General features: G+C 48.2%; 1 protein-coding gene across 1 annotated transcript in view; it reads left to right on the forward strand.

Annotated features, from left to right (window-relative positions):
* herc2 (HECT and RLD domain containing E3 ubiquitin protein ligase 2) overlaps window positions 1-14,517 on the forward strand; it is a 67,881-nt gene that overhangs the window by 18,769 nt on the left and 34,595 nt on the right. The window contains 21 exon segments of the mRNA XM_084472939.1: window positions 120-304; window positions 803-958; window positions 1,535-1,720; window positions 2,155-2,331; window positions 2,457-2,560; window positions 2,953-3,103; window positions 3,429-3,643; window positions 4,132-4,264; window positions 4,646-4,773; window positions 5,328-5,523; window positions 5,940-6,070; window positions 6,819-6,995; window positions 7,459-7,595; window positions 7,728-7,879; window positions 8,168-8,359; window positions 8,846-9,033; window positions 9,488-9,680; window positions 10,365-10,547; window positions 10,945-11,129; window positions 13,389-13,536; window positions 13,968-14,164. Of these exon segments, the coding sequence (XP_084329065.1) occupies window positions 120-304; window positions 803-958; window positions 1,535-1,720; window positions 2,155-2,331; window positions 2,457-2,560; window positions 2,953-3,103; window positions 3,429-3,643; window positions 4,132-4,264; window positions 4,646-4,773; window positions 5,328-5,523; window positions 5,940-6,070; window positions 6,819-6,995; window positions 7,459-7,595; window positions 7,728-7,879; window positions 8,168-8,359; window positions 8,846-9,033; window positions 9,488-9,680; window positions 10,365-10,547; window positions 10,945-11,129; window positions 13,389-13,536; window positions 13,968-14,164 (3,514 nt within the window).

The raw sequence follows: 14,517 nt of genomic DNA on the forward strand, positions 1-14,517 counted from the left end.
GTGTGTGTGTGTGTGTGTGTGTGTGTGTGTGTGTGTGTGTGTGTGTGTGTGTGTGTGTGTGTGTGTGTGTGTGTGTGTGTGTGTGTGTGTGTGTGTGTGTGTCTCCTCCACCACCACAGGAACATGGCGTCCCAGACCATCTCCAGGCTGAAGGACGTGGCCCGCCGTATCTCCAGCTGCCAGGAGGCGGAGCAGGTGAGCAAGGAGCGCTCGGCCTCGCTGGACCTGCTGCTGCGCTTCCAGAGGCTGCTGGTCAGCAAGCTGTACCTGGGGGTGAACGGCACCGAGACCCTCAACGGATACAGTAAGAGCCTCACACAGCCCTCTCTGCCCTTTCAGTTTGGATGTCCTGTGTGCACTCACTGTATGATGTGGAATATAGAGCATGATTCAACACGGCCATGATATTATGATGTATCTATTCAATCAGATCAGCATGCCTATATCTTCCACATCATACAGTAGGACCCTCCAACACCCTCTCTGCCCTTTCTGTTTGGATGTCCTGTGTGCACTCACTGTATGATGTGGAATATAGAGCATGATTCAACACTGAAATTATATTACAGTATATCTATACAATAAGACCACCATGGCTATATCTTCTGTCTCTCCCCCTCTTTACTCTGTGGAAGTCTTTATTCATAAGGTTATCCCCCTGATGGCCCCATGAATCCTAATCAGTCGATTATTGGATAATTTAAGCGTGAGCTCCGAGCCGTTAACGTTTTTCGTGTGCATGTTTTGTCGTTGTCAGTGCTTTTGTAGTTCTAACTTGTAGTTGTGCATGTGTGTGCTGCAGACCCAGAGCTGCTGGGAGTGGGGTCTCTGCTGAAGAAGTACATCTCCCTGCTGTGTACTCACATGGGGGACATCCTGCCCGTCGCCACCAGCATCGCCTCCACCGGACACAGACACTTTGCCGAGGTGTCCCGGGTCATCGAAGGGGATCTGACCGGTACTTTGCCTTTCATTCATGCCCCCATTCATCCATTCAGGAGTGTATTCCTTCATAAATGCTCCATGCCATTCTGTTGCAGAATGCGTCTTAATATATTATGAGTGCATCGATTTTTTTTGAAGGGCCCTCAAATGGGAATTGCACCGTTAACCCTGGCATTATGAAGCCATGATTTACCAGTTGAGACAGCACTCATTCATTTATTAATGTATGTATATTTTTAGCTGCTTTGTAAGTTATCTATTTAGTTGCTTTTATGTATTTATTGGCTCTGTAAGACTGTATGCATTTCCACTACAGACTTTTGGTCATTTAGCAGAACCATGATTATTTTGGCTGGCAGTCAAACACTCTGGCGGCTCTCTAAGCCTGTATGCACTTCAACATTAAGAGCAGCACTGTATGCATGCATTAGCACAACGCCAGGAAAAAGCAGGCTAATGTTAATGGACGGGCTCATGGCTAGCACCCAGACCATAAACATAGGTTGCATACTTTGAGCTTTCTAGGCATGCAGCTGGTGGTGTCCATGGTGCTGGTTAACTAACATTAACTCTATTGTGTTATCTCCAGGCGTGCTGCTCCCTGAGCTGGTGGTGTCCGTGGTGCTCCTCCTCACCATGGACGCGGGGCTGCTGCAGGAGACGGGCTCCATCCCCCTGCTGGCGGGGCTGCTGGAGCCCCTGGACCGCTACAACCACCTGGCCCCCGGACACGAGAGGGACGACCACGAGGACCTGGCCTGGCCCGGCATCATGGGTAAAGCAGAGGGGGCCGCGGGAGGGGGGAGGTTGTTGTCAGGGCGACGTGATGGTTGACGAGACTATTGCAGTGGGGAGGGGGTTGTTAGGGTAATGGGAAGTGTGGTGAGATATAGTGAAGGTTTAATTTTCCCATTTATTATTAAAGTCAAACATATTCATTATTATTAAGCAAAGAAAATAATGTCATAATGGTCTATCGATTAAGTGGATGACACTAGGTCACTAGCATTGTTCAAGGGTGTTTTTTCGCGTAATAACTTAACTTAGCTTGGAACTAACTTGTCTTGGAAAGCGACAGTGTGTGTTTGAATGTTGCTAGCTTTGCTGCCTATGTGTAGTATACGATCTGTCTGGGAGTAGGTGTGTTGTGTAGTGACTGTGTGGAGCGGCGTGTGTTTGAATGTAACTAGCGTGGCTCTGCTGTGGCAGGCTCGTTCTTTACAGGTCAGAGCTCCAAGAACAACGAGGAGGTGTCCCTCATCCGCAAGGCCGACCTGGAGAACCACAACAAAGACGGCGGCTTCTGGACGGTCATCGACGGCAAAGTGTACGACATCAAGGACTTCCAGGCGCAGTCTCAGTCGCTGGCCGGGAACAGCATTCTGGGTAATTTAGATGCATTTAAAACGTCTTTTAAACAGGTCTGATGTGCCCTTCATTTTGAAGGTCATTCAACACTGTCATGACATCACTCTGACATCATCCATGCATTTTTTCGGTCCTGGTTGCAGCCCAGTTTGCGACGGAGGACCCTGTGGTTGCGTTGGACGCGGCGCTGCAGTTTGAGGACACCAGGGAGTCCATGCAGGCCTTCTGCGTGGGCCAGTACATGGAGGTATGGAGCCGCCCGGCTCCAGCTTCTCCCGGAGTCTCTCCTGGAGAGCTGGATAAAGCTAGACTGGGGGACATTTGGATATGACACTTGACATTTCGTTGATTGCATTGTTATACATTTTTCGTAAAGTTTTTAAAAATAACATCAAAAGTTTGTCCATAACATAAACGCAGTCAAGATTGAGTTTATATGTTCCTTTCGGAAGCCATTGTGATCCAAGGTCTCCATGACCTCACCAATACTTTTAAACTAAATGCATGTCCACCTATATCTACTTCATATACTCCAGGTGTGTACTCCAGCCCAGAACATGATCTAAAGCAAGTAGTATAATGAGCTCTGGTACAGTCCGGCTCTTCCTCTGTGGTGTCCTGACGTGCTCCGCTCCACAGCCCAACCAGGAGACGGTGACCACCCCGGACCTCAGCAGTCTGTCGTCCCCCCTCATCGACACGGAGAGGAACCTGGGCCTCCTGCTGGGCCTCCACGCCTCCTTCCTCGCCATGAGCACCCCCCTCTCCACCATAGAGATAGAGTGTGCCAGTAAGACCGCCCTCAGTCGACCAGCGATCAACACTTTCCTAGTGTAGCCAGATTCCAACGAGATGTTGGACCCTTGACGTCATTGCTTCAGAATCGGACCACCCGCAAATCCTGGACCAATGACCGTCTTTAGTCCAACTTTTCGCCTCAGACTGAATTGATGTTCCAGAATGTAACAGAATGTAACATCAACTGTGTAAATGTAAATTTTTTGATCCATTGCGGCGTAAGTCTTATATATGGTTCAGACACCCTGCAAACGATCTAGTTTGTCTTCTTATTTCCCTGGTAGCCTCAACACGTTGTTTCTGTCCCTCCCCCCCAGAGTGGCTCCAGTCGTCCATCTTCTCGGGGGGGCTGCAGACCAGCCAGATCCACTACAACTACAACGAGGAGAAGGACGAGGACCACTGCACCTCCCCCGGGACCACCTCCCCGGACAAGGCCAAGCTGTACTCGCGCAGGCTGACCCTCAGCGACCACGCCCAGCCCTTCCTCCAGGCCATCGCCGACAACAACACCCCCGACCACACCGTCAAGGTCAGGGGTCGCTGCTTTAGAACATCACCTCCGCCTTAAGGTCAAAGGTCACTGCGTTAAACCATGACCTCTTCGTCTGGGTCAGAGGGCACTGCTTTAGTACATGACCTCGCCCTGGCGGTCAGAGGTCACTTTAGGGTCCTGAGTCCAAAACATGTGGGGGGTAAAAAAATGTCCCCTGAAATGTAAACAAGCCTGATATGTTGAGTGAATTAATGCTGATTTTATGATTATTTTAAAGAAAAGAGCCCTTAGTTTTTAACAGAATTTTATTTTTCCTTTTTTTACTGCGTTAAAACATTTTTGATGTATTTTATGGGTAGTAAATTGAAGGAGAACTGGTGAGCGTAGGAAGGTCGCAACCAGACCCATTTAGCACTAGCGGGTTGAGCAACCAAACCACCCCTTAACTCAGACGGGACTCGACCTCCACCGTTAGTCCAGAGGGTCTTACTTTGGGGCCAAAATGTTCTGTCTTTCCCTTGCAGGACTTCTTGTGCCAAATCGAGCGCTGCTGTAAGCAGTACCACCTGATCACCCCCATCACGTTCCCCCTCGAGCACCCCGTGGAGGAGGTGGGCCGGCTGCTGCTCTGCTGCCTGCTCAAGCACCAGGACCTCGGTAACCTAGCAACACAGCATCCCTGGGAGACATCACACTGGCAACAAGGAACTAGGAGCTAAAATTAAAACCACTGAAGACAAAAACGATTTACCATTTCAGGGCATGTCAAGATAGTCATTTATTAATCCCAGATGGGAAATATACCTGTATTATATTTGTATCAATAAAAAAAGATGCTTGATAAATGCTAACATTATCAACAGTTTACAAAGACATTATTGACAGTTTATGCTGCATTACTGATTATTGTCACTATAAACATTATTGACCATTACATAACATAAGTGAAGAAACAAAGAAGAAATTGCCATGCATGTACGTGGTCTCACCTGTTTCCGACGGTCTGAGTTCATGGACTGCTTGGTGTTTCCATCGCAGGGCACGTCGCTCTCTCGTTGGTCCACCAGTGTGCCTTGGGCGTGGACCAGACAAAGCAGCGCTCCATGCCTAAATGTGTGATCGACGTCTGCCGCATGGTGTACCAGGCCAAGTGTTCCCTCATCAAGGTATGGAAGTCATTCCATCGAGCTCTTTACCAGTTGAGCTGGACATAACGTGTATGTCACGTAGAGTATGGGAGTTACATCACAGGGTTAAGGGCTGCCATCTCCGCTGGGGGGGGGGGGGGTTACCCACGTTAAGAAAGTAAATAACCACTCACAATATTGTAAAACGCTTTGGATATGTCACATATGTAATCAATTGCATCACAACACTTTTAAAGCACACACTTTTTTTGGAACCGTCGTCGTACAAGTTCTTAACACAACAGTGCTGTTGTTTACATTCATGGTGAGGCACGACTCAAGGGGATAATCTTGACAAAGGATACTGGTAACGGATGTTTCAGTGAAACCAGGAGAGACGTGGACAGTGATTTTAATCCCCCAGACTGATATGGTCCTGATTAAAAGCCGTGTGTGTGTGTGTGTGTGTGTGTGTGTGTGTGTGTGTGTGTGTGTGTGTGTGTGTGTGTGTGTGTGTGTGTGTGTGTGTGTGTGTGTGTGTGTGTGTGTGTGTGTGTGTGTGTGTTGTGTGGTGTGGTGGATTCCCTCCCCAGACCCACCAGGAGCAGGGACGCTCCTACAAGGAGGTGTGCGCGCCGGTGATCGAGCGCCTCCGCTTCCTGTTCAACGAGCTGCGGCCGGCGGCCAGCAACGACCTGTCCATCGTGTCCAAGCTGAAGCTGCTCAGCTCCCAGCCGCGCTGGAAGAAGATCACCCAGAAGCTGATCCGGGACCGCCGGAAAAAGAAAGGTAGGTGTAAAGTTATTGTGGTCGCAAAGTGCGCCGACCGACTGCAAATGACGTTGTTAACGGTAACGATACGCCGATATGAAAAATCCAGAACGATATTAACGATAAGAACTACAGGTCATTGCCGAAATTCCGATATTTATTTAGTCTTTGTCACACACTATTTATATTTAGGCATAAAATATGTATATTTTTACTTTTTTTTTACTCATTTAGGTCAATTCCGATATTGGTGCATCCCTAATGAGCATGTTATAATTATATATTTAGACAAAAAATAGGTTTAAAATCAAATGCTTAAACCATAATAATTCATCCAATGCATACTTTTTTCACATTCACATTACAATGAGTCTTCTTATTGGTCTACAACTAATTGATTGGGTATATTGTGTTTTTTTTCCTCTGATTGGCAGTGCCTAAGAAGTCGGAGTCAGCCGACGTAGAGCAGCCAAAGATAGAGAATGAAGGGACCAATGAGGAGGAGATTAACGTCACTGTTAGTCCCGCCCCCGCTGACAGGAAGACGTCTACTAGCAAACCAAAGGTATTCAGCCTTTATTATACAGTCTAAATCATTTGAATAATATTTTTTTAAGGAATTAAAAAATCACGTAGACTTATCTGTCTATCCTTCTTGGATTTTGCTTGTTAGATTTCTAAACTGTTCGTATAGACATTGTGTATTTCTTCGTTGTAGTAGTAATTCTTGAAGTGGAAATCAAGGAAGCTAGACAGGTTGGATCAGAGGGTCGAATATATGGTTTATTCAAGGATGTAATACAGCACAGGTACAGACTTAGGTGGAATAATCTATAGTGCAGGTGGGTGAGGAGCAGTCTCCCGACGTGCTCCTTGGCTGTCGATCCATCTTCTCGCCGAACCAAAGGTTTGGGGCGAGTATTATAGGAAAGACAACGTGAATAACAAAAGAACAGAAGCAGTCTCTCCCTTGATAAGGTATATGGCCCTGGCTATGCCCCAGACGACCGGGTTGGTTCGTCCTCGTTGGGACATAAACAAATGGAGGAATGTTGGCAATAACACCTGGTATCAGTAGCAGAGGCACTGGCCTGTTCATAGATAAGTGAAGAAATGTGAAGACAGAGAGACGCTAGAATACACCAACATTCTACATGCTTTTCTTCCTCTTTTTTATTTTACTCCACTTTTATTTCCTTTTCTCTTATTTGTTTTTTTGCCTTTCCTTTTTTCCTTTGAATTATTTATAAAAAAACAACAACACCTATATTATATTTTAAATTGGATGATGTGATTCCCTGTGGCGGCCGCAGGACAAGTGGCAGCCCATGCTGAGCTCCGTGTCCGGGGCCCAGAAGTACCGCTGGCTGAAGCACAGCCCCCCCCACGGCCTCTACCCCCAGTCCAGCCTCATGGCCACGCTGGTGGAGTTTGCCCTCAAAGAGGAGCCCCTGGACGTGGAGAAGATGAGGAAGTGTCTGCTGAAACAGGTCAGACGGACATCCCTCCACTGTCCCACTTCTGTGGCCCTTCCCAAGGTCTTTCCTTGTCCTTTGGAGGGCTTAGGGGTTTGGGGGTGTGGTTAAATGTGGAGCCTCTTGAGAGTGTCACTGTGATGAAGGGCTATACAAATAAAGTTGTCTTGACTTGAAGAACCTTAGGGATGTTTCAACAACTCGCAAAGTTGATCAACAATGACCAGGGAATGCTTTATATATAATATAGCCTTTATAAATAAATCAGCGTGTCTTGGTATGCAATCTTCCTGGGTTGGCAACATGACAAAGCCATTTATCCTGTTTTGTAAAAAAAATGCAGGAGGCTGACGTGTGTGTGTGTGTGTGTGTGTGTGTGTGTGTGTGTGTGTGTGTGTGTGTGTGTGTGTGTGTGTGTGTGTGTGTGTGTGTGTGTGTGTGTGTGTGTGTGTGTGTGTGTGTGTGTTGTGGTCCACAGCTGGAGCGGGCAGAGGTCAGGCTGGAAGGCATCGACACCATGCTGAGGCTGGCCTCCAAGAGCTTCCTGCTGCCCTCGGTGCAGTACGCCATGCTGTGTGGCTGGCAGCGCGTCATCCCCGAGGGCACCAACATCGGGTACGTGGTCGTCATGGTTACTGACGGTTCCCATAGACGGTGGGTGTGTGGGGTGGGGGTTGTGTAGGAACAGCTGTAGTGAATCCCATCTTGGAAGTGTAATTACTGACGCTGCCTGTCTCCGTGCCCCAGAGAGCCGCTGTGCGACTGCCTGAAGGACGTGGACCTGATCCCGCCCTTCAACCGCATGCTGCTGGAGGTGACCTTCGGGAAGCTGTACTCCTGGGCCATCCACAACGTCCGCAACATCCTGCTGGAGGCCGGGGCGCGCTTCAAGGAGCTGGGTCAGTGGCTACTCCCTCCTAGAGGATATGATGGGAGTCCTGTGGCTACTCCCTCCTAGAGGATATGATGGGAGTCCTGTGGCTACTCCCACCTAGAGGATATGATGGGAGTCCTGTGGCTACTCCCTCCTAGAGGATATGATGGGAGTCCTGTAGAGAGCTATTCTAGGAGACAATCAATCTCTCTCCCCCTCTTTGACTTTGTTTTCTCTCCCTCTATTTTACTCTATATCTGCTTTCTTTGTCCCTTTCTTTCTTTCTTTCTCCCCCCCCCCCTCCCCTCTCCAGGTGTCCAGCCGGTTCCCCTCCAGACCATCACCAATGAGAACCCGGCAGGGCCCAGCCTGGGCACGGTCCCCCAGGCCCGGTTCCTCCTGGCCATGGTCCACATGCTGACCCTGAAGCATGGGGCCAACAGCCTCAGTCTGCTGCTCAACTCTGGGACCCTGGCCCTCACCCAGAGCATCCTCAGACTCATCGGTAAGAACTCCTGCAGACCGCTCACAATACTGACCATAACACAGGGTACCGTAGCGGCTAGGGTATTTTAGCCAAAAAGGTACTGGATTCCATTTCCCCCCCCTAGAGCAAGACCAACCTTACACCAACCTTACAGCTCCTAAAGTTACTAAATGTATCTGATCATGATATCCGCATAATCAATTGAAGTTTATATGGATAACGACACTAAATTAATGCTAAATGGGATGATTGTGTAGTGGTCGGGGTGTCTCGATCACGGCACTCTGGGCTGTTTTAATTAAATTACATTTAATATCTATGGTTAAATGTGGCTGGGTATTTACTTATGCATTGTAATACATATAAAAACCATAAATGTAACGACCATAAATGGTTGTTAAAAGGCAATAAGTATATTGGCTAAAGAAATAGAGTGATTATACACAAGTACCGGATGCGGCAGGATCCCTCCGATGACTGAGTGCCTTGTTGCTGCGTGCCCAGGTCCCAGTACAGACAGCAACGAGGAGGACCTGAGTCTGTGTGCCCACGGAGGCTCGGCCACCGTGCTGGAGGAGTGCAGGAAGGAGGCCACGCCCGCTCCCCTGCCCGCCGCCGGACCCGAGCTGGCCGCCCTCATGAAGATCGGCACCCGGGTCATGAGAGGCCTGGACTGGAAGTGGGGAGACCAGGTAACCCTAATCCTGACCCTGACCTGAACCTAGGCCTAGCCCCGATCCGAACACTACTAGCCCTGGGCTAAGTGTCAGGGACAATATTGTGATGATTTGACCAACTTTTCACTGCACATATGAATACCAGGGACTTCTTCATCTTGAGTATCTTTGAGTATAAAATATATAGTTTAGTACCGTCTTCAGTAAAGCGACTTTCATGAAGGAAAATTGTATTCATCTTTTAAAGACCACAGAAATTCAACCAACCAACATATCATTGCTAAAATTATAATAATATCAAATCTATATCAAATCTATTCTAATACATGTATAGCAGTCTGTATCTTTGAGCTCTGGTGCGCTGTGTTCAGCCTGTGTTAAAGGTAGGTTAGGTAGCGGTACATCTGTATTAAGGCTGGCTATCTCCCCATTGATTCTGACCCCTGTCCCCCTGTCCCCCTGTGACCAGGACGGTCCGGCCCCGGGGCTGGGCCGCGTCATTGGGGAGCTGGGCGAGGACGGCTGGATCCGGGTGCAGTGGGACACCAGCAGCACCAACTCCTACCGCATGGGCAAGGAGGGCAAGTACGACCTGAAGCTGGCCGAGCCGGCGCCCACCTCCCAGCCCGCCACCGAGGACTCGGACACGGAGGACGACACAGGTACCCTGCACTGCTCACCTGGAAGGACAACACGCTGTTCAGTCTGTACTTCAGTCTACCTCACTGTAACCACAACATCTGTAGAGGCATCGCATCGCTCTGATAACATAACATTTCGGAGGAGATGATTTCCCAATGATTTTTGATTCTGATATCTAGTCATCGGGGCAGATGCTCATCCAAAACAACTTGACAGGTAGAGGTTAGGGCATCTCGTGTCAGGGATGCCTACAGGTAGACTGCGGTCATGGGGTGTCGCCTGGGAGTCTTAACACCCTAGCAGCTACCCTGCTCTCATTCTAGGGATATAAGGGATAGATCCTGAAATACACAATGAAGAAAGAAGCACAACGCGTATTCTCACACCAGGTTTAACAAATCTCCTTTGAGAGGCTGGTTTCTGCCAACCCATCTCTGCATGAACAGCTCATCTATCATGTCGAACTGATGAATAAATACAGGCGATGCGTTTACATTATACATTTTGGGCATTTAGCAGACGCTTTTATCCAAAGCGACTAACAATAAGTACATTTGTCATAAGAAGTGAAACAATATATCGCTGTCGGTACAGTAAAGATGTTCATAGAACCAAGTGCAGGACTCTAACTTTGTAAATCCTGTCACTGTCCACCACCTTTCATCCTCCTCCTTCTGTGTGTGTGTGTGTGTGTGTACATCCAGAGGGGGAGCCTCTGGAGCGGAGCAGCCACCCCACAGCCATGATGCTGACCAGCACGGTGAACCTGCTGAAGACCCTGGCCCTGTCCGCCGGCATCTACGCCGAGGTGCTGCAGACGGACGCCATCCGCACCCTCTGTGGCCTGCTGCGCATGCTGGTGGCCAGCGGGGCCAATGACAAGTCAGGTGAGCTGGTCACGTGACTTGCGTGGCATGGCTAATGGGAATGAAACGACGTGGAGGAGAGCGGATGATGCAATGCGTTGTAACTTAAAAAAAAAAAGTCTGTCTGTCTCTCTTCTGAAAACACATGATATACACAAGCGCATCTGCTTTGGCCCAATCATTTGAAAGCTAGTAAAATATTGATAATGTACAACTATATTATTATTTTTAATCTATGTATGCATTTATTTATTATTTTATATCATCTGAAATAATCAAAAATCAAATCAAATGTTGCCTCAAATTGAAATTCACAATAAATCGTAATCTCTATTGGTTCTCTGTCTGTTTGGGCTCTCTGTACGACCTTCCCGTTCTTCCTGTCTGTCTCACCTGTCTCTCCCTCTCCCGTCTGCAGGCGTCCACGCCCACCGCCTGGTGTCCCTCGAGCAGCACCGCAGCTGGAGCACGCTGGGCTTCATCCGCAGCATCGCCCTGCTGCCCCAGATGTGCAGCACGCTCAGCACCTCGGCCTGGATCGGCCTGCTCATACGCATCGTGGAGGGACACCAGTCCTTCAACGCCATCACGCTGCAGAGACAGGTAACGCTGCCGTCGCCGCTGTGTCTATAACTATCTATCAGAGGTGTGCACATCTCTACTTTGAGCTGTGTATCTCTGGTTGGAGCTCTTCATCTCTCACTTTTACCCAACTCTAATTGTAAAACATTTTGTTAGAGTTAGGTGCTAGATTAATTGATTATTGTCGTCACTATTGTGTTGTAGGTTACTTCTTACAAACTTCTGTCAAAAACACACACAAACGGTTTTGAATGAGTGGGACGAAAGATGATTGTGAAAGACATGCTAGAATGACATTGATACTCTGATGCTAGCACATGAAGAGCTATAAAACCAGTTTTAATACAAAGATCTGGCAACACTCGACTTATTGGCTTAGTCCAACTATGATTGGATTACTAAGATGCATGTATACACCTTAGTCGAGCTATACTCGAATCGAATTGGCTTACTCATAGTCGAGTTAAGACCCCTAGATAATGCGATTCATAGTCGAGCTAAGCGTGCATGTAGCCAATCGAATTGGATTATGCGTTGATTTGCGTTCTACGCATGCTTGAGATCTTTTCCCGGGGCCGTGAGCCGGAAGTAGAAAGAGACGATAGTCGTGTTGTTGTTGTCGCCGCCGTCGGATAAGGGATAACGAGAAACGGTGATTTATCTAAAAAGGTGGCACAGAAGATGAAGGAAGCCGGTGAATGTAGTTACCCCCTATAAGAATTGTGTCCTGGCCGCGGGAGCGTGCATGGCATGCATTCATTAAAGGTGGAAGCACACGGACACTACGCTTCCATTTCACCCAAGGCTGAATTAAAAGTACATGTTTTTCTAAATGTGGGTCATCAACAAGGTTGTAAAGTAGTAACTTCGGGCACATCTGTCAAAATAAATGTTTTTTTCTCCCGACGTGTTTACGATCTTTATTCATTCATTGCGCCGCGGCGGGGAATGCCGTATACGGCCAAGCAGCGGAGGGGCTGCTCCGATGGGGAAAAGATGTTTTCAGCAGACAGCTGTCAACTCACTTTGGGTCGGCGATTTATTTAAAAAGCTGGCGCAGAAGTTGGAGGAAGCCGGTGTCGTGCCAATGTAGTTACCCACTATAAGGAGTGTATCATCAACGTGCATTCACTACACACTACGCTTCGATTTAACCCAAGGCTGAATTAAAAGTACATGTTTTTCTAAATGTTGCTCATCAACAAGGTTGTAAAATAACTACGTTCTTTATTCATTCATTGCACCGCGGCCGAACTGACGGGGGTATGCTCTGATATTATGAATCTTACAGACGGCGTCGGGTTCTCCGACTCTCTGGTACTTCCACAACAAGTATCCACAACGGGTTTATCTCGCCCATGGGGAAAAGGAATTGGGGGAAATTAACTTTGGCTTTGACTCTCTGAAGTCCAGATTGAAACGCGACATGGAGGAGAAAGCGATGTTTCAGCAGACAGCTGTCAGTTCACTTCGGGTCCATATCATTTCTCCGACGCTCCATTGTTCCGAGTCCGACCTCTCGGTTGTATGCGGACTGCTCCTCTGGCAGAGCAGCCGGAGGAGTCGGAATACGACCGAGAGGTCGGAACAATGGAGCGTCTGAGAAATGTTATGGACCCGAAGTGAACTGACAGCTGTCTGCTGAAACATCGCTTTCTCGAATGAGTTTGTTGTTGCTGGTGATGTAAAGAGGTCAACCGGTGGCTCTATTACCACTAGTTGAAATGGGCACAGCGCCACCTATCGTACCGGGGCATGACACGCTTCGGCCAATGAATCGATTTACTCACCGCCATGTATACGCGGACAATTGCAGTCGTCCAATTGAGGAGCATAATCGAGCTATGGCTACAATCGAATTAAGCTGTGCATGTAAACGTACTGACTGGCTCATATAGTGTGTCTACTTGCAAACAAGTCATTTGACTACACTACAGTGGACTTTTTGTGTAACTTCCTCCGAATATTCATGAGGTGATCCTTCAGGAGAAAGTGCGTATTCTTCAGTTTGAGCAGATGTGGGTGGCCCAGGTTCATTACTCACCCTCGGGCCTCTGGGGGCTGAGTGTTGTATCATCCGCCCAGCCGCCCCCCCCCCCCGGCCCCACTACCACTCTTATTTTAGCAGCACTGACGTCTGGGCAAACACAAAATGATGCAGAGAGAAAGTGCTGAAAGGTCATTACTGCAGCTCGGCCGCTTATTGAAAAAAAAGTCTCAAACGGCTGACGTTGTTTGGGTTTGTTTCTTGTCTTTTCCCCCCCCCCCCCTTCTCTCCAGATCTTGGCGCTGCGTCTGCTGCAGGCGGTGCTGCCCTCCTGGGACCGTCTGGAGCGCTCCCAGGATATGAAGTTCCTGGTGGAGAAGCTGTTTGACTTCCTGGGCAGCTTGCTCAGCACCTGCTCCTCTGACCTGCCCCTGCTGCGAGGTACCGCACCCTGGAAGACCCAATTCCAAGCTCGGATCCAATGCCCTCATTATAATAATGAATCGTAATCAGTTTGGGAATTGGGTGTTTCAAGAGTGTATGTATGTGTGTGAATCTTATTATTGCTTTTTTATTGAAGGACTTTCATTAAAATACCCCTGTTGAACCATCAGGTATGATTTTAATGTAGGTTTATTATCACTGCTCGTGGTAAAAGACTCTTTAAATGTTGTCTGTTGCCCTTAATGGTCTTAACAAAAAGGGAGTTTAATTATATTCATAGCAACATATATTCACCATGTGGTATTTGGCCAGTGATTTGGTCATCAACGTTCTACAGTAAAAGGTTCATTATTTAACCAAATCGTGCCATTAGAAATCTTGCGTTCCCATTGGGCCTCACGTCGTTGACTTCCCGTTTCCTCGCGCAGACGGTTCGATGCGCAGAAAGAAGTCCCGCCCCCAGGCTTCCCTGACAGCCACTCACAGCAGCACGCTGGCGGAGGAGATCGTGGCCGTCCTGCGCACGCTGCACTCTCTGGGCCAATGGAGTGGCCTGATTAACGAATACATTAACGCCCAGCTCAGCACCATCGGAGACGTCATGGCAGGACGCCACTCTGAAGCGGTGAGAAGCGACGTCATCATCAAATTGTGTCATGTGGTTCTGTTTGATGGATGTGCACAGTTTAGGCAATTTTATTTCCGCATTTAGTAGTTAATCGGACATTTGTCGCTTTAATCCAAAGCAACGTAGAGTCATCAGGTCATCAAGGAATAGATAGGAGTGTGGCATGCTTGTAAGATGCCTAGCCACCTGTATGCTTCCGGTGGACAATAAACCTGGGGTATCGAACGCAGCTACTTTTGGCTGGACGTCGATCACGCCGAACACTAAACTTGTCCTGCCCCCCAAAAATGAGTCCACGCGGTCTTTGTGTCTTCATAGATGACAAGACATTGTATTTCTGAGAAGTGTTT

The sequence above is a fragment of the Micromesistius poutassou genome (assembly GCF_964030765.1).
Source record: "Micromesistius poutassou genome assembly, chromosome: 9".
NCBI lineage: Eukaryota > Metazoa > Chordata > Actinopteri > Gadiformes > Gadidae > Micromesistius > Micromesistius poutassou.